The 19598-nt window shown below is 55.7% G+C and overlaps 1 protein-coding gene across 21 annotated transcripts in view; it reads left to right on the forward strand.

Moving 5' to 3' along the window:
- The window catches only part of Srcin1 (SRC kinase signaling inhibitor 1), a 64312-nt gene that overhangs the window by 36018 nt on the left and 8696 nt on the right, over nt 1-19598 (forward strand). For 16 of the 21 annotated variants that reach the window (XM_047543521.1, XM_047543512.1, XM_047543513.1 and 13 more), the window contains 15 exons: nt 2440-2635; nt 3272-3470; nt 3881-3974; nt 4507-5372; nt 6309-6401; nt 6639-6682; nt 6980-7167; nt 8203-8378; nt 12907-13037; nt 13144-13291; nt 13583-13829; nt 14334-14568; nt 16281-16435; nt 16775-16927; nt 17524-17646. In XM_047543521.1, coding sequence (XP_047399477.1) covers nt 2440-2635; nt 3272-3470; nt 3881-3974; nt 4507-5372; nt 6309-6401; nt 6639-6682; nt 6980-7167; nt 8203-8378; nt 12907-13037; nt 13144-13291; nt 13583-13829; nt 14334-14568; nt 16281-16435; nt 16775-16927; nt 17524-17646 — 3048 coding nt within the window. Of the gene's footprint in view, nt 1-2439; nt 2636-3271; nt 3471-3880; nt 3975-4506; nt 5373-6308; nt 6402-6638; nt 6683-6979; nt 7168-8202; nt 8379-12906; nt 13038-13143; nt 13292-13582; nt 13830-14333; nt 14569-16280; nt 16436-16774; nt 16928-17523; nt 17647-17897; nt 18925-19598 lie in introns of those variants that run through there. The other 5 variants (XM_047543531.1, XM_047543534.1, XM_047543528.1 and 2 more) reach the window with 4 other exon arrangements.

Here is a 19598-nt window from a genome sequence, read left to right on the forward strand (position 1 = left end):
GGCTCTTAGGCAGACATATGGTGGCTAACCTCAAAGGGTGTCACAATCCTGGTTGATTTCAAAACCCGAATGTGGGGTCCTAGAAAGAGTTTTGTAAAAGCTCCCAAAAGCTCCTGCCCTAGGTTGAAGACAGCTTTGGGGAAATTCCGATCCTGCTCTGACCACCCTACCCATGGTTCCCTCTGCCTGGCCTCTGACCAGGAGTCACGATCTTCTCTGAAGGTTCTCCAGGGACAGTGCTCACTGCCTCCCACAGCAACCCTTTCCAGTCTTTGGAGAGCTCTGCTGGAATCACTATTTTGTTCTCTATCTCCATAGTGGTTGGAAAGTCCTTCTAGATGTCTCACTTTCCTCTGCCCTATTGTCTCAGCTCAGGGATGAAGAGAAGTGTAATGGGCCTTCCCTCTTTTTAGCAAGGTTATCTGTAAAGTCTGTGAGAATAGAAAGGTGTTCATGGGGTCATGACAGAGACAGGAACAGGTGGAACAGAGAATGTGGCCACTTCTTCTCCCAGGGTTCCTGCTTCTACATTCAGCCACCCCCAGGGACCCTGCCCCCTTCATTTGGCCCCGTTCAGTTCTCTTTCTGACATCTCACTTGTGCCCCCCACCATGCCCCTGTGAACCCCCACTTTTATCCTTACCAGTTGCCTCATTCTGCCTGCATTCTGTGACCCCCCTCACCTACACCAGCCTGGCAACCCCAAGACTACCAGTCCAACCCTGGTTCCTCACCCTACTCCAGAGCTCCCCATCCTTCCCAGGAGCTGAAGGTGAGAACCAGGTGCAGGTGACAGTCAATGACAACTGTCAACCTACAGCTGAGCCACAGGGATTAAAGCCTGTACACAGGATCCCCCCAAGTGGGCCCAGTTCCTATGCTGTCTCCCTACTTCCAAGACCCATGCTGACACCGTGCTCAAGGCATTGTGCTTGCCCCTCAATGTCCCCAAATCTGACCTTCCATGTCCCCTGTCCCTTAAGGCCACCTTGGGGAACAGCTGGGCACACTGCCCATCAGAGGAAGATGTTCTCTCTTGTCAAGAGTGCTAATCTGATTAGAACATTAAATTGAGTTAATAGGAAGATGGAAATTAATTAGGGGTTAATCAGGATTTGAGGAAAGAGGGAGCTGAAGTGGGGAATAAATTATTTCTTTTCAGAGATGCTATTATTGTTGTCTCTTTAAAATTATAAAAATATTCTGATTGTGCAAAATTCACTTATAGAGAAGTGTATAAAGTAAAAAAAAAAGTTCTTTCTCAATCCTGAGATAGCCAGTGTTAATGATTTTGAGTGATCTACTGTTAAACATAAACAATTTATTTTATAGAAAAATACAATTAGGCAACATGACTTTTATACAATAAATGCATATACTACATATATAATGTCCATAACATGGAATGGTTAGAACTGATTCATTTTCTCAGTCCTTTAAATAAATGACTTGTGTACAGCAACCTGGTTTGAGGGGAGGAACTGGGGTAGAACGGCAGGGGCAGTGGCCCTGGGTGACAACCTCAGGCTTCAGCCAATAGTACAATTGAAATCATAGTGTGACCCCACCCCACCCCCAAAGAGAGAGCAATCAAGCTGTCCTGTGACATCTTTCCCTACCCCCAGTCAGTCATTACCCAGAGTTATAGCTTCAGGGAAGGGACTGTCATGCTGGGGACTCGGGGAGGCCAGCCAGGCTGTCTGACCGCATGGCAGCTCGTACCACACAGAGAGGGGCGGAGGCCTGGCGCACCCATGCCCTGTGCTCATGTGTATCACACTGGACTTCATACGTATGGTGGGTACTAAGCATGTAGTTTGTTTGAAACTGGGATCTATCTGGCTCTGTGGGGTTTGGGATAGTTTTCTAGTCACCTTAAATCAAGGACATTCTCCATGCCCAGCTCTGTGAGGGCCCTCACCTCCCAACACTGGGATTCTGGGGTCCCTGGTTCTCTTTGCTTTCTCCCTGGGCCCTGCTTCCTGCCATCCACCCAACCCTCTGAACTCCAGGAAGAATAAATTCGCCGCTCACAAACCCGCCGCTTAATTAATGTCTGGAACTAATGCCCCAATTTGCTCAACGATTCTGCTGCTCACCTCGGTGACAAATTTGTGTTGTTGTTGTTCTTTGGAAGCTTAAAATAGCAGGCGTGCCCATGGCTCCAGCTCAGATGGTTTCTTGTCTGGCTTCCCAGGGTGCCTGAGTCCTTTGCCCACTGCTTACCTGTTGGGTGATCCAGGGAAGTCAAGGCCCCGAGAGGTGGGGGGACTTTCCTGCAGCCACACAGCGAGTCTGAAATCCAGGAGACTCTCCTGTGAGCGTGTATGTGTGTGTGTCGCTGGCTGGCTGCTGGGAGCTCCCAGGGCCTGGACGGAGGCAGTGGCTGAGCAACGGGGGATCAAGCTTGGTTCTTCTCGCCCTGCCCGGCCCCTGCAGACACGCAGCTCGCGCCACACTCAGGGAGCCCAGCCGGGGCTGGCAGACCAGGCAGCCAAGCTGTCCTACGCCTCGGCTGAGTCGCTGGAGACCATGTCGGAGGCTGAGCTGCCCCTGGGCTTTAGCAGGATGAACCGCTTCCGACAGAGCCTGCCCCTCTCGCGCTCAGCCAGTCAGACCAAACTGCGATCTCCAGGTAGGGGCCAGCCCAGCCGTGCATCCTCCCTCCAGGCCACAGGCTCCTCCCTCTGCTCTTCTCCCCCAGTCGTCCTCGTCCCCCGCACCACTCCATCCCTCCTGAGCTCCACTCCCTCCTCCCAAAAAACCACTCCCTTTAGGGCCCCTCTGCTTTCTTTCTCCATCCCGCCCTCTCCCTTATCATCCCCTGCCCTACCCACTCCTTCCCTTCGCTCCTCTCCCTCCTTCCCTCCTCTCTACCCCAGCCCTCTCCTTTCCTACTGAGCCTTTTCTCTCGGTCCTACAGCAGCCCTCCATCCATCACCCCTCCCTTCTTCCCCCTCTTTCCTGTTTCTCTCTCTCTCTCCTTCAGCATCTCCCTACCATTCCCAACTCCTTTCAGTTTTTGCTCTACTTCCTCCTGCCCCCAACCCATTTCCCTGGTCCAGGCTCCACTGCCTGGGGTCAGTGGTGCTCTGAGAGGCTGGCCCTGGCAGCATGAGGAGTGCCTGGGTGCACCTGCACTCGGGGGCCGCATCCGGCCTCAGACCCTGCCTCTGCGGAACCGGCTCAGCTCCCGAAGCCTCCCCTCGCTCTCAGGGCGGCTGGTCTGGCAGTGGGGGCAATAACCAGGAAGGTGGTATCTCCTTCGCAGGGGTGCTGTTCCTGCAGTTCGGGGAGGAGACGCGGCGCGTGCACATCACGCACGAGGTCAGCAGCCTGGACACGCTGCACGCACTCATCGCGCACATGTTCCCGCAGAAGCTCACCATGGGCATGCTCAAGTCGCCAAACACCGCCATCCTCATCAAAGACGAGGCGCGCAACGTCTTCTACGAGCTGGAGGACGTTCGGTGGGCGTGGCCCCAGAGGGATGGATGGGCTTCCCTACACTCCTACCCAGGAGAGTGCTCGACCCCCAAGGCCCTTTCCCAGATCCTTCCAGAACCTCCGTTTGTCCTTCCCCTTTCCGCCAGGGTCTTATCCTTCTGTCCTCCCACCCCACTCCCTTCTAAATTTCCCAGTCCTGCGGGTTGAGAGACCCAGACCTGACTTAACCTGGAAACGGCTGCAGAGACTGAGGAAGTGGTCCGGGTGGAGGCTGTGTATGTTGGTGGCAGACAGCCCGAGACAACTGAGCAACTGAGCAAAGGACTTAGGATGGGGTGGGGGTCCTGGTCCCTCTTTTCTGTGCCGGGAGTAGCTGCCTCTCCTCACTGCATGACTGAGAGATGCATGGTGACCCTCTGCACCCTTCCCCCAGGGATATCCAGGATCGCAGTATTATCAAGATCTATAGGAAGGAGCCACTGTATGCTGCTTTCCCTGGCTCACACCTCACCAACGGGGACCTTCGGGTATGAATGGGGAATGCCCTGCGGGACCTCTGGGTATGGATGGGGATGCCCAGGGAATTGGGGAGGCTGACAAAGTAGTCCAGGCTGGCAAAGTGTAAGCAAATGTCAGAGGGCACCACGGCATACTTGGAGAATTAAAGGGGCTGACCCCTTAATTGTGGAGTTATAGAGAAGACCTTCCCCCCTTGTCACTTTCCCCTGGCTCAAGGCCTGTCCAGTCAGGATTTCTCTCACTGACCTCTAAGTATTCTAAGGCCTCTCTCCTGAGCCACTTCTCCTTGATTTCCCCACTCCCACTGTGGGGTGGGCTGAGGGGTTCCCCTTGGTGCCTCTCCATCTACGACTCTGCTACCACCCCCCACACCTGTGCTGGGAGCCCTGATGGAAAAGGTACCCAAGATATAGCAGGAGAGAGGAAAGGCGGAGAACAGGGGGACTTCCTGGGCGTCAGGGGACTTGATGCTGGCTTCTCAAGGAATAGCAAAAAGGTTCCCTTTGTGACCCGCCTTGTGGGGTTCTGTCTTCTGCGCAGAGAGAGATGGTGTACGCGTCCCGGGAGTCATCACCCACGCGGCGCCTCAACAACCTGTCGCCGGCACCGCACCTGGCATCTGGCTCACCGCCGCCTGGGCTACCATCTGGGCTGCCGTCGGGGCTGCCGTCGGGTTCCCCATCGCGCTCGCGTCTTTCCTATGCTGGGGGGCGCCCGCCCTCCTACGCTGGCAGCCCAGTGCATCACGCGGCCGAGCGACTGGGAGGTGCCCCTGCAGCCCAGGGCGTCAGTCCCAGTCCAAGCGCCATCCTGGAGCGTCGCGACGTCAAGCCGGACGAGGACCTGGCGGGCAAAACGGGTGGCATGGTGCTGGTGAAGGGCGAGGGCCTCTATGCGGATCCCTACGGGCTGCTGCACGAGGGTCGCCTGAGCCTGGCCGCGGCCGCCGGCGACCCGTTCGCCTACCCGGGCGCAGGTGGCTTGTACAAACGCGGCTCGGTGCGCTCGCTTAGCACCTACTCAGCTGCTGCGCTGCAGTCGGACCTGGAGGACTCGCTGTACAAGGCGGCAGGCGGCGGCGGCGCGATCTATGGCGACAGCTATGGTTTCCGCCTGCCGCCCTCATCGCCGCAGAAACTGGCGGACGTGGCGGCTCCCCCCGGAGGGCCTCCGCCGCCGCACAGCCCATACTCAGGGCCACCTAGCCGGGGCTCGCCGGTGCGCCAGTCCTTCCGCAAAGACTCCGGTTCTTCGTCGGTCTTCGCCGAGAGTCCTGGAGGCAAAACCCGCAGCACCACGGGCTCCTCCACAGCCGGAGCGCCCCCTTCCGAGCTCTTCCCTGGGCCTGGGGAGCGCTCACTCGTCGGGTTCGGGCCACCAGTGCCAGCCAAGGACACGGAGACCAGGTGAGGGACACTTGCAAGGACTGTGGGGATGGGGTGGGATGGGAAGAGGAGACACCACGCAGAGGTCCCGTCCAGTGTGTTTGCTGAACTCAGAGACCCAAAGTCCTTTGAGGTGTGTAGTGATCTTAAGTGGGTGACCAGAGCATTTTGGATGTGGCAGGGAGGGCATTGAAGACATGGGCATGCCATTTCTCTTTCATTTGCACATCCTGAAGGAGTGGATGAGAAAGCCCCAAATATGGGCTCTAGAGACCTGGGTCTGCATTTGCTCCTTGAACCTCAGTTTTCCCAACTGTAAAATCCAAGGGCTGAGCCAGCCCTTTTTAGTGCCTTTCCAGCTGGGACACAGACTTTTCAACCACAAGAGCTGTCCAGCACAGGGTCAGCTGAAGTTCACTGGGCAGTGGGGTGCTGGTAAGAAATAGGGAGGGGACAGAAACACATTCTTTTACCTAGCCTCCAGGCTGGGGAGTTCTGAACCACCACTCAGTGCCATCTTAAGAGTGTGGGGCTGAAGGAGCTAGCCAGGGTGAGAGTGCTGCTGAGAGGTGAGAAGTCACCTGTCTTCACACTGCAATCTTGTGGCCTGTGTGCCAGGCACTGCACCCAGTTTGCTGATATGAAGTTGGGCAAACCCAGTTCCTGCTTTGGTCTAGAGGGGAGACACACTAAAACATCCAGGTACTGTCCTTGGGTGGTGTGGAGGAAGAGGTTCCTTAAGGCCATTGGGACTTTGGGATGGCCTCAGAGAGGAGGTAGGAAGAAAAGCATGGGGGGGCATATGCAAATCATGGAGTGGTCTGGGTGGGATCCCTTAGGGAGGTGAGAAATGCAGTAGGGGGTGAGCTTGATCTTTAGGCATTAAATCTCTGTGTGCTTGCAGCTGCAGCTGGGGAGGGAATTGAAGGGGTTGTTCAGAACCATCTTCCTCCCCAGGGAGCGCATGGAGGCCATGGAGAAGCAGATTGCCAGCCTCACAGGCCTGGTGCAGAGTGCTCTACTTCGAGGCTCAGAGCCTGAGACCCCCAGGTAAGGTACCTCTCCCAACACCACTGCCAGTGGCAGGAAGAAGGGGCAATGGGCATTAGGAGCATTGACTTTGCCAATGTCTCACTGTGTGACTCTGGGTGAGTCTCTTCCCTTCTCTGCTATTACATCCTAAGATCAGGGAGCTGAAAGAGATGACATCTAAAGTCCCACTCAGCTTTGATGCTCTGGGGCTGGCCTGGACCCTCTGATGACCATCTTCTTTTCCCTGTGTTACAGTGAGAAGATTGAAGGCTCCAATGGAGCAGCCACCCCATCCGCACGTGAGTGACCCTTCCCCTCTTTTCTCACAGGTCCCTGCTCTCTCTGAGTCAGTTTCCTAATCTGTAAAGTAAGGATCAATACCACATCACTGGACTTTCAATGGATAAATGAGTATTCACCTTAATCCAAGATGTCACTGCACTGGTGCTTTGTTCCCCACTGTTAGTGATCATCACTTAGAGCATGAAGTCAAAGTCATGTGCCTCTGGCCACTGTATGGGGTCAGAAGTGGGAGGATCTTGCACCAGCCCCTCTTAGACTCACTTTCTGTTCCCTTTCTCCCATCCTCTCTGTAGCATTCGCATCAGGCAGCAGAAGCAGTGGCGCAACCCCTGTGTCGGGCCCTCCTCCTCCCTCAGCCAGCAGCACCCCTGCAGGGCAGCCCACCGCTATCAGCCGTCTGCAGATGCAGCTCCACTTGCGTGGCCTGCAGAACAGCACCAGTGACCTGCGTGGTCAACTTCAGCAGCTGCGAAAGCTCCAGGTAACACTCCCTCCTGACTTACCTCTCAAGCCAAAAACTAGCCAAAACTCCTTCCCACTAGTACTGCCCCATCCCCCAGTACACCACCCTTTCCCACAGAGCTCTGGGGAATCCCTTGCTGCTCATAGGTCCCTGCCATCTGAACTCTTCCCCCCCCCCGCCCCTTCTTGAGCTCCTGTTACTCACTGAACCTCCGCCCCTGGTCCATGTCCTCCTCACTAGCCCTCCTTCTTCCCGATCGCTCTCCCAGAGTCCCAGTCCACCCCTCCCCGTAGACATCGCTGGGGGTGGGGGCAGCTCTAGTTTCTTCTGGTCCCGCAATTCTTCCCCACGTCATCCTCAGCTCTCCCTTCCTGAGTCCTGGACAGTCTGCCTGGCAGATGGTCCCACCTGTCAGGAGCCTGGCATCGCTGTGCCGGCTACTCGAGAGGGCCCCAGGATCCGTCAGGCAAGGATAATGCGCAGGGACAGGCTGAGGAGGGGGCACAGAGTTGCCATCTGGGCCAAGGATAAGATCTCGCCCACCTCTGCCAGTCAGGCTTGAAACTGGGTTCGACGATTAACTTAGTCTTCTCGTCCCAATCTCGGAAACTATCAACCCCAGCGCTTCATGGGGAATCCCTTGGAATCCTTCATTCCAGGTCCATCCCCATTCAGGGCTGCTCAAAGCCACAGCCACGGGGCCGCGCTGTAGGCAGGGTTCTGAATAGGACCCTCGGCCCCGCGCCACATATTCTCATCCCGTTCTCCTTCTGCCTCTACGCTTCCCCAGAACTTAACCTTCCCCTGAGCCACTCGCCGCCCCACCCCTTTGCTACTGCTCACGGCCCCAGCCATGGAGCCTCACCTTCTGCACTGCCCAGCATAGCACTGCCCAGTAGAGCACGGCTCCCTCCACTATCCCCATCCCAATCTCCTGTCTCCGGTTTCCCCCAAATTTAGCCCTCGGCCCCTACCCCCGCCTCGCACACCTTCGCCCCGCGCGCCTACTCTCCCTCCCACCCGGGTCCACGCGTCCCTCCTTGCATCCCGCAGCTCCAGAACCAGGAGTCCGTGCGCGCGCTGCTTAAGCGCACAGAGGCGGAGCTGAGCATGCGCGTGTCAGAGGCGGCGCGGCGGCAGGAGGACCCGCTGCAGCGGCAGCGCACCCTGGTGGAGGAGGAGAGGCTGCGCTACCTCAACGACGAGGAGCTCATCACCCAGCAGCTCAAGTGAGGCTGGGCCCGGCCGCGGAGAAGGGAGGGTGGGGGGCGCGGCCGGGGTCACCGGCAGCCTGTTTTCCCTGGGAGGCACAGATCCTTTCCTTCGGAATCACAGGTGACGTTGGTTTGTTCTGAAGCCTAATTTCATCCTCCTCTGTGGCCTGATTTCTCTATGACCCACAAACCTTTGACCATCTGGCATAATTCCTGATTTCTTTTTTCTGGCTTGGTGCCTGCTTTTGCTGTGGTCTTGCTTCCTCCTCATCCAGTCCCGCTTCCTGTGTCCTGCAGCTTCACTCACATGTGGCCAGGTGCCTGATTTCTCTCTGACCACGACCTGTTTTTGTTCTGGCCGGTGAACCGTGTAAATTTACCCTAGGGTAGAGCATGCAGGTGGAGTTCAGGACTCATCCCCACTCCAGCTTGGTGCTGACTTGTCACCATTGCCACCACTCCTATCCCCTGATCTCTGAGATCAGGTATAGCCAAGAAAAACCCTCCTCCCTTCTTAGTATAACTGGAACTGGGCTGTAGTGTTCTGGAAGGAAGAAGGAATAGAGAACACCCCACCCCAAATGCTTGGACGTGGAACGGTTAATGTAAGACAGTCTCTGATCCAAATTTAGCAAATGGCTGTCTGGCCGCAATTCCATTGTCTGGCACCTTTGAAAGGAGAAGCTGCCTTTTGCTGTCCATTCAGGAGTGCGCACCCCCCACCCCACCGCAGCTTTCCCTTGTCAGTTACTGAGTCTGAGGCGAAGGCTTCTTCTGTTTTTTTTTCCTGTGTCCCTGTCTTGGTGACCCAGGGCATTAGGGGACTTGGGGTCCAGCACTGAGGGGCCGTGTGCTCAGGGCAGTTCCTGCCCCGCTCTGTGCCTCAGTGTCCTCGTCTGTGTTCAATATTGAGATTTTTGCAGTTATTTCTGGAGAGGAGTTGGGTTGTACTCAGGGGCGCCCAAGAGCCAGGAGAGCTGTTCACAGGCGCTCGGCTTCCTCCCTAAGTCATATATGGAGCCCTTGCAAGGTTCCTGCTCTGTCAACCTGGGGCCCACATAGCCTGGTGGTGCACGCCTCAACAGGATACGAGACAAAGATTCATATAACATTATATGGCCAAGATGAAGTAAGGGGTCACCCCATGTGGAAATAAGCCAGCAGTAACCACCTGTCACTCAGGTGTGATGACTTAGGGAAGCTCCAGCAGATCTCCATTAGACCAGCAGCTGCCATCCCCCTCTCCCAGGGAAATCTCTTTACCTGACTTTCCTGTCCTTTCCTTGTTCCTTTGCAGTCAGCACAGCAGAGCTGGGTTGGAATTTTCAAAAGAACTTTACTGAGACATTAAAGGAAATGTAAAAGCACAGAGGTAGAAGAGATGAAAGGTCTGGTCATTAATGAGTGTCTGGTCCTTGTCTTCCTGGGGGCCTCTGTTCTCCAGAAACACACAGCTCCTCGTCCTCTGCCCCTTATGGGACCCATTGCTCAGACTGCTCTCAAGTGACCTGAAAAAACTGCTTCTGTCAGGATTCTCTATCCTTCTGGAATGGGACTCCTGCCTATTTTGGGTGGGACAGGAGCTGGACCTTACGCCAGCCCTATTGTGGCTTGCAGGCCCTCCCTGCGCAGCTCCCATAGCTTCCTGAGGCATGGGCCCTGCAGCCCCGCCCCCCCCTGCTGCAGCCCCTGCACGTGAGCTTGTCTTACCTCACTCTGCGCTGTCCCTTCATCTTTCCTGGCATCTTGCGAGCAGTTAAGGCTGGTTTGTTTCATCAGCTTGGCTCACTCACCTGTCTGTCTAGCCAAGTACTTGAGCTTTGTCTGGATGCTGCTCTGCCGATTGAGACCTGTTGGCTCCTGGAGGCAGCCTCTGCCTGACCCACCTTTGAAGATGTGCATCCTGTGCAGTTACGCAGGGCCCTCGCTCAGATGAGCCCCACGCTGGGTTTAATGCTCTGCCATCACCATTCTAGAGTTTCTAATTTTTGAACTAGGAACCGATTTCTCATTTTGCAGTGGGTCCTGCAAATTATTTAGCTGGTCCTGTCCTGATCTTTCCCTCTGGACCCTGCCAGGCTGAACACCCAGTAGCTTTTTTTCTTTACTTCTTGTGGTACTGGGGATGGAGCCTAGGGCCCCTCAATATGCAAGGCATGCACTCTACCACTAAGCTACACCCCAGCCCTCAACCACGTTTTTTCTTCTTCTTCTTCTTCTTCTTTTTTTTTTTTTTTGATAGCAGGGATTGAACCCAGGGGCCACATCCCAACCCTTTTTATTTTTTATTATGAGACAGGGTCTTGCTAAGTCACTGAGGCTGGCTTTGAATTCGTGATCCTCCTGCGTCAGCCTCCCAACCCACTGAGATTACAGGTGTGCACCACCGTGCCAGGCCCTCCAGCCACTTTTGAATCCCTATCTAGGCGAACTGGACTGGAACTCATTTGCAGGACCTAACCAAGTTAGTGGCTTCAAAGCTTTGGCAGATTGCGTGACTAGAAAATCAAGGCAGTGACTGAGCCTACAGGGCCTAGTCCCCCCTCTGCCTGAGAATTGTGGCGTCCTTTCTTCCTGAAGGTTTCCCTGAGTCCTGCTTTAAATGAGGGTGTCTTCTCTGATTGATGTTTGGAAGTGATTATTTTACAAAACTGTCCCAGCCTAACCCAGTCAGATGTCCCACACACACACAGGGAAAGTCTTGCCCTCCATGTGGCAGAGTGAGACCTGAGTAGGACAATGTGACTTTAGTCCACTGTGACAACAGAACCAATGGCTGAAGTAAGACTTGAGTAGATACTCAAGGGCTAAGTGTGACCCCCCGCACACAGTAAGCATTTAATACAAGATAGCTCCTTAACCAGCAGTGCTGAGCTGTAGGATTTCGCCCTTGGTTCCAGCCTGTGCCATCTCCTCATCTGCTAGTTAGATGAAGATGAGTGAGGTGTGCTGATAAGATTTGCTGATGACACAGAGCCTTAAGGGTGAGCAAATCTGTTGGATGATGGAACTGGGATTCCAAAGATGTTTGCACCTGGATTGTTGAGCCAAAATCCAACCGATGGGGTTTGACAGGAGTGCATGTAGAGTCCCACATGTGGGTCAGGGATGTCAGTGACTCAAGTACAGAACTGAGGTGACCTACCTGTAGCAATTCTTTCTTTCATTTGTTCATTCATTTCACCATTTTTTACCAGACATCTACTTTGTACCAGGCACTGTGCCAGTTGCTGGGAATTGGAGATAAATCTGGAAGACATAGTCTGCCTAGGGCTAGTGGTCCAGAAGGTCGTACAACCCAGCAAAAAGGAGCTTCAGGGCTTGTGGGGGCAGCAAGCAAGACCCTGGCCCCAAGTGGAGGGACTGGGGGAGTTTTCCATTGAATCCTAAAGACAAGGGGAAATGGGCTGGGGATGTAGCTCAGTTGGTAGAATGCTTGCCTCACAATCACAAGGCCCTGGGTTCAATTCCCAGCACCACACACACACACACACACACACACAAAAAAAAAAAAAAAAAAAAAAAAAAAAAAGACAAGGGGAAGTTAGCTTGCATGTGGTATGTATGTGTGTGTGTATGTGTGTGTGTGTGCATGGAATGTTCTAGGCAGAGACATGGCATTATAGAGGATCAGAAAGGGCAGTACATACAAGGACCTCAGAGAAGTTTTGAACAGCCTAAACAGACACAAGCCAGGTGGGGTGGGGAGTACAGCTGGAGGGAAAACAAAGCAGCCCCCAGAGACCAGCCTGTCCATTATTAGTTAATTCCCATAACAGCCCATGAGGGAAGAACTCTTGCTGGATACCCCCATTTCTTGGAAGAGAAGATCAGGCCCAGAGATATTAGGTAACTTGCTCAAGATCTCTCCGTTGGGAAGGCAGAGCTGGGATTAGATCTGGGATCTTGCTGACTCTAGAGCCAAGTTTCCAACTGCCACCCACATGCCCTTCTTGGCTGCATTGGGAAGTTTGGATTTTAGCCTCAAGATGATGGATCCATTTAGGGTTCAATACAAGGGGGGTGGTGACTTGTTCTGAGTTTCATTTTAGAAAAATGTGGGGCCTCAAATGACATGAGTTCAGTATAAACCAGCTGAAAGCCTAAAGCAGTTTTGGCCTCAAGGAAAGAGACTGAGTGACTGGATCAGTTACCTAAAGGTAGATGGGTGTGGTTGTGTCTCCTCAGACAGGAGACCCCCAGGCAGACGTGCTGCTGCCTCCAGTTCTCAGAAAGTCTCCGAGAGTCTCTACTGCTTCCTTGGCAGAATGAAAACCAGAGACTGCAAGTTACAGCAAGGGAGATTTGGGCTGATGTTGCTAAAGATCAGAGCCTCTCAGGGGGTCCTAGGTCATCTTTGTGGGAGCTCTTTGGAGGTCTCCTCCTCTTTGATATTTGGCATTTCTAGTTTTACTTGGGCATGTGGTCTGGTGAATAACTTTTAATTTTGGTCTTACTAGTGGCCCAATTTCTTTCCAGCTGCTCAATTTCAGGGGGCTGGGCTGGGGCCAGAGGGGCTGAGAGGGTATCTCTGTGGCTGCAGTGACCTGGAGAAGTCAGTGGAGAAGATCCAGAGGGATGTGTCCCACAATCACCGGCTGGTGCCCGGCCCTGAGCTGGAGGAGAAGGCGCTGCTGCTGAAGCAGCTGGGGGAGACGCTGACCGAGCTCAAGGGTGAGCCTGTGCCAGGCAGTGTGGCCTGTGCTCCCACCACCACCATGCTGTCCTCCCAGTCCTTAGTGCTCCCTCCCTCCCAGCTCACTCCTTCCTGTCCCCTCAGCTCACTTCCCAGGCCTGCAGAGCAAGATGCGGGTAGTGCTGCGTGTGGAGGTGGAGGCAGTGAAGTTCCTGAAGGAGGAACCACAGCGTCTGGATGGGCTCCTCAAGCGCTGCCGTGGGGTCACAGACACGCTGGCCCAGATCCGCAGGTCATCCTCTCCCTGACCCGATTTCCCACAGGGTCACACCCTGGGCCTAGATCCACAGTAATGCCCAAGCCCTATCCTGACTCCCCCAAAGTTTACCAGAGTGCTGACTGGATCCGCACCTCACCTCTGACCTGTGACCCCTGTTTTCCCTCATGCTGCGTGCAGTCACTCCCTAGATCCTCTCATCTCTCCTGCAAATCCCAGAGCCCTCCCAGCCTTCCTTGGGTCCCTTCCTGGAGGGGGCCACCCCCTCCCCCGGCCTCACAGCTGCTCCTAACTCTCCCAACCCAGGCAAGTGGATGAGGGCGTGTGGCCACCCCCCAACAACCTCCTCAGTCAGTCCCCCAAGAAGGTGACAGCCGAGACCGACTTCAACAAGGGGTTGGACTTTGAGATGCCACCCCCCAGTCCTCCACTGAACCTCCATGAACTGAGCGGGCCGGCTGAGGGAGCCCCTCTCACCCCCAAGGGCAGCAACCCCACCAAAGGCCTGGATACTTCTGGCAAAAGAAGTGTGGACAAGGCTGTGTCTGTTGAGGTGCGGGGCCCAGGTGGGGTTGGGGGCACAAGCTCCATCCGTCCACAAGTACTCACACCATCCTAGAGTAGGAAGTGCCAAGCAAGTGGGTCCTTTTTCTTGGGGAGGAGGGTAAGTCCTCTAATGGAAATCTGAGAAGGATAATGAGGGTAGACAGAAAGCATATTATAAAGCTAGAATCATCCAAGCAGTATGGTGTTGGCATAAGAGTAGGCTGTGTGATCAATGGAATAGAATAGAACGTACTGAAACATGGTATTATATAATGAAGGTAGTAATGCAGTATTATGTAATGAAAGTAGTATTCCTGATCCACAGGGACGGTATGTAACACCCAAGGAGAAGGATGAGGGTCCCCTGGGGGCTGGATCAATGTGAGGCTTCCTTTCCATCCCTTGCATGTGTAGATGGGGAAGGGGCTGAGCCTTGGAGGTCCTGGATCAGGGCAGCCGCTCTGGAGGGTCTAACACTGGAGCTGACACTAGCCCCTACCTCCACCCCAAGGCTGCAGAGCGAGACTGGGAAGAGAAGCGGGCAGCCCTGACCCAGTACAGTGCCAAGGACATCAATCGGCTACTGGAGGAGACGCAGGCAGAGCTACTCAAGGCCATTCCTGACCTGGACTGTGCCAGCAAGGCCCACCCGGGCCCAGCCCCCACCCCGGACCACAAGCCCCCCAAGGCACCCCATGGCCAGAAGGCAGCTCCCCGAACGGAGCCTAGTGGGAGGAGGGGCTCAGGTATGGGGGCAGAGGGGCTGGTGAGGAGCCCAGAGTTGGGGAACCCCATTCTCAGGACTCTCAGTTGACAGGGGAGGAGCTGGGGAGTGAGCACCATGGTGCTTGGGCTGCCAGAGGAGGGGGCGCTGGCCATCAGCGGCGGGGCCTCAGCCCACTGAAGGAGCGCGAGACCCAGAGGGCAGGGTAAGCTGGACTCCCCTCCAGCTTCCCATGCCCCGAGGGCTGCCGAGAGGCAGGGAGGACCCGCGACTGCAGGCAGTGATCCTCCTGCCCCTCTTGACTGGGCTGAGAGTGAGGTGCCGAGACCAGTACCCACAGGGTCCTGTGCTCCCAGAGTCTGGGAGATGGGGGAGAGGCAGAAATTTGGAGGGGCAACGGCAGTCAGTTGTCCTCGGTTCATTCTTCCATTCCTGCAACGCATATTATTAAGCACCTCTTGTGTACCGGGTGCTGGGGAGATGGAAATAAATGGGTGCTTCATTTCTAGAAGTTCAGAAGTTAGCAGTTAGAAGTTCAGAAGCTAGTTAGTAGACATTCACGTCTACCAAGCGGTTACTATGTGGTGAGAACCGTTCCAGCTGCTTTCTGTGTATGACATGTCATAATTTCACAACAGTCCCAGGAGGTTGGTTAAGGAACGGGTCCTAGACCTTACCTAGCACGTAAACCTGAGGGAGGACTCAGGGCCAAGTGCAGCCAGCAGAGGGGAGCCAAAGGAAGCGTGAGCCGTGTAGACCTGGAGGAGGCCCTGGGTGCTCAGGGCAGCTTCCCAGAGGAAGGGAGTTTTCACTGAGTCTCGAAAATGAGTAGTCACTTCCTGACCAGTGAGAGGACATACCAGGAAGGAGGGAACAGCATATACTGGTGCCTGCAGGTGCACTCTTGATGTTGACTGACAGGGTCCGCATAGGGTCCACGCTGGGGAGTAACAAGCGGAGCAGAGGCTGAAAGATTGGCAGGTGCCAAGGTGCAGGACCAGGGAGCTTGGACTAGTTTGGGGTGATGGGAGCCACTGGCAGATCAAAGGCAAGAGAGTGTCATGGTTTGAGTGACCTTTGGGCATGTTGTTCTGGTAACAGGTGGAGGAAGAATGGGGAAGGGGGAACCTGGTGGGCAGGACTGGACTAGGGGTTGCGGGGCTCAGAACCTGTGGCAGGGGCTGAGGGGAAGGAGACTAGAGTAGTGCTTCTTCAACCAGGGGCACTTTACCAATGAGCTACATCTCCAGGGCTTTTAATTTTTTGTTTTGAGACAGGTCTCCCTAAATTGCTGAGGCTGACCTTGAACTTGAGATCCTCCTACCTCAGCCTCCTGAGTTGCTGGGATTACAGGCAAGCGCCATTGTGCCTGGCTAGAGTAACGCTTCTTAAACTTGAATGTGCCTGTCAATCACCCAGGATTCTGGTTAAGCAGCTCAGGGATGGGTCCTGAATGCAGTTCCAACAAGCTCCCAGGTGCTGCCAATGCTGCTGACCCAGGACATACTTTAAGTAGCAAATGGTCAGAGTGCTGTTAGAGGAAGAGTGACAAGGCATGGGGCTGGATGGCAGGGGGAAGTAAAGAGAGGAGGGGCCCTGTGTCCTTCCTCCCCACCCCCTAGTTTTCTTCTCTCCTCCTGGTCCTCCCTGGAGAAGGAAGCAAGGTTTATCAGACGCTTGTGGTCAGAGGCAGCAGGGCTGCAGCCCTGACCCCAGCCCGCTGGCTGCCTGCAGATGAGCTGACAGTACCCCGCTACCGCACGGAGAAGCCCTCCAAGTCACCCCCGCCACCCCCTCCCCGCCGGAGCTTCCCTTCTTCCCATGGTCTGACCACCACACGCACTGGAGAGGTGGTGGTCACCAGCAAGAAAGACTCGGCCTTCATCAAGGTACTACTTCCCCTCGGGCAGGAGATTGCATTAGGGGGAAGCCCAAGATGACCTGCAGGCACCCTCTGGAGTGGGAGGGGCCCTTTCTCAGAGGCAGTGGGTGGGAAGAGGGGCTGGCGGTGGGACTCTGGACTTCTGGTGTGGGATCCCGGATACAAGTATTTGCCCTAATTCCACCCAGACCTCTGTCTCTTGTGGGGCATCCTGGCAGGGGACAGAGGAAGTTGCAGATTCGGAGCCAGGGTAGGTGGGAGGTGATCTAGAACAGTGGGGCCTGGGAGCTGAGTTGGTGCTGGAAGGGGCCCAGAATCTGGTCTCGACCGGGCCCTGGCTTTTCAGAAGGCTGAGTCTGAGGAACTGGAGGTACAGAAGCCCCAAGTGAAGCTGCGCCGGGCTGTGTCTGAGGTGGCCCGCCCGGCCTCCACGCCACCCATCATGGCCTCTGCCATCAAGGATGAGGACGATGAGGACCGCATCATCGCCGAGCTGGAGGTGGGTCAGAGGCATGCCTGGCCCTGAGGCCTCAGCCAGGCCTGGCTTCCTGCCAGGCTGTCCCCAGGGTGAGGTGTCAGGACCAGGGCAGCCCCCAGCACCCCACCCTTCTTGCCTCCCATTTCTTCACCACTGTAAAATGGGGAGCCTAACCCCCTCCTTGCAGGTGTGAGTTTTTATTGTAGTTTCTGAGACCCACTCGATGACCCCAAACCCACCATACTCTGAAGCCCCGATGCCTGCATATCCTGAGTTCGCTCAGTACTGAGACCCCATCCCGGGTGTTCCGAGGACAGTGTGCCCTGAGACTCTCCTGGTGTTGGAAGCCCCCCTACTCAAGGGTCCTCAGCCCTTCACCCCACCCCTCCCACCCCAGTGCCTAGACCCCTGGACCACCAGGGGTCCCCAGAGGAGGAGACACAGTGGAGGGCAGAGCCGGCCAGTGGCCATGGTGAGGGGCCAAGGGATGAGGCTGGCTGGGGGCTCATGCCACCCCCAGCTGCCCTCTCCACGGGCGCCTGCATCCTTGGCTAGCAGCACCCCTATCCTTCCTGGTGCCCCCTCCTCCAAACCTGCCCCCACCTTCTGCTCCTCAGGTGTTTGAGAGAAGCTCAGTGTCCTCCCTTCCCCCCACGCCCCGCCGCCAGCCGATCCCCACCTTGCTGTCCCCCCAGGACCTGGGGTCTCCCGGGGGCGCAGCCCTGGGCCCCACATGGAAGGTAACGGGCCGCCCCACTCTCACGACTCTCTGCCTGTGCCTCCACAGCGCCTCTGCTCACCTCTCACGCTAACCCGCTACAACGCCGGCACGTCCCTCGGCCACTGCCCAGCTTCTCTCACCTGGACCTGCCCCACCCTCACGCAAGGACGCACATAACTCAGCCTTTCCTCTGGCCCCCTGGGTGGGATTTCCCTGGAGACCCCAGCAGCCTGGGTATCTGGTGGCCCCTGAGTCTGCACTCTCTTACAGGCTGCATCCTGAGGCTGGTGCTGGCAGCCTGGGTCATTTGTTCCAGTTTGCAGCCTGAGTTTTGGTGTGACCCAAAGCCCAAGAGTTGTCTTAGGCCAAGATTAGAGTTTGGATCTTGCTCAAGATGACTTGGGCCAGCTCAAAATGGGACTGTCCTGAGCCCTTGCTTAGATCCTTCCCCCAAGCCCTGCTCTGCCGCTTGTGCCAGGGAGGGGCTCTGCTTTTCCCAGTAGAATCTTTGCCTTGCACTGGGACCAAGACACTCCAGGGGGTTGGCTTACCTACATACAGCCTCCCCTGACCCATGTCCTATCTTGCCCCCTGGTCAAGGAGCTTGGAATATCAGAAACCCATATCTTTCCTTGGCTGCTGGTTCTGTCTTTCTGCATTGGGAAGTTCTTCCTTCTCTCTAACTTTAGTCCTTGCTGCTGTCCTGCTGAACTTATTTCCCCTTATTCTTTCTTGGGAATTTGGAGGTGGACCTGCTGTCTGCACCCCTTGGACTGTGCCTGGGGTGGAGAGTGGGGGAGGTCTGGGGATCTCTCCCTCTGCCTGGCCACACTGGGGCAAATGGGCCTTTGTTCTGGGGAGGGTCAAGCCTCCTGTGCACATAATCTCACTTTCCTTACGTGGTTCTTCCTGACTTGCAGAGGGCTCCATGATGGGTGCCCCCTGAATTCTGGACTGACTGGGGTCTAATGGCACTTTGGTCCGGTAGTGGGAGCAGACAGGCTTCAGGTGGTGGGCAGTGCTGTCTGCTGGGCAGGGGATGGCTGGGATCAGTCCAAGGAGCCATCTAGGCATGAGCAGCGTGGAAGGGGCACCTCTGGGGCTGGCTGTGCCCCTAGTACCAGCTCTTGTTCCTTTCTGGCTTTGGAGACCTGTCTTGAGGGGCCCAGCGGGCAGGGCCCCTTCCCTGGCCTTTTAGGCCTGGCTGACCCTCTGCATCCTGAGGTGCCATCGGGCAGTGGAGCTGGGCGAGCATGGGGTCGCCTGTTTGCCTTCCCAGGCTGCACCCCACTCCCAGGTAAGCAGGTGGCAGGGCTGGATGGTTGCCTTGGGAGGGGGTGGCCGAGGTCCCTGCTGCCCCTACCCGTCTCCCCACAGCTGTTTTTTTTGTTTGTTTGTTTGTTGGTACTGGGAATTGAACCCAGAGGCACTTAACCACTGAGCCACATCCCCAGCCCTTTTTTATATTTTGTTTAGAGACAAGGTCTCTCTGAGTTGCTTAGCATCTTGCTAAGTTGCTGAGGCTGGCTTTGAACTCGTGATCCTCCTGCCTCAGCCTCCCGAGCCACTGGGATTACAGGTGTGGACCACAGAGTCTGGGTCCCTATGGCTTTTTTAGTGGAAAGAGCACTAGACTTGGAGTGAGACTCTCTGGGTTCAAATCCTGGCTCTGCCACTAACTAGCTGGGTCAGTGACAGTGGGTGGATCATGCACTGTTCCCTGCCCTCAGTTCCTCATCTATACAGAGGGGACCGAGAGTGACAGTCATTTCATAGGTTATAGTAAGCATTAAAGATGGGGACATATATGACAGCATCTGGCACCAGCTGGTGCTTAGAATTAAACCAGGATTCACTCAGGTTGGAGGGTGGCTGGGGCCTCTCTGTGTCCCTGGCGGGCACTCGCACAGAAGCAGATGCCAGAGGGAGCTTTGCCTGAGTGCGCGTGCGGCAGAGGACTCAGCCAGCCCA

The sequence above is a fragment of the Sciurus carolinensis genome, chromosome 3 (genome assembly GCF_902686445.1).
Source record: "Sciurus carolinensis chromosome 3, mSciCar1.2, whole genome shotgun sequence".
Classification (NCBI taxonomy): Eukaryota; Metazoa; Chordata; class Mammalia; order Rodentia; family Sciuridae; genus Sciurus; species Sciurus carolinensis.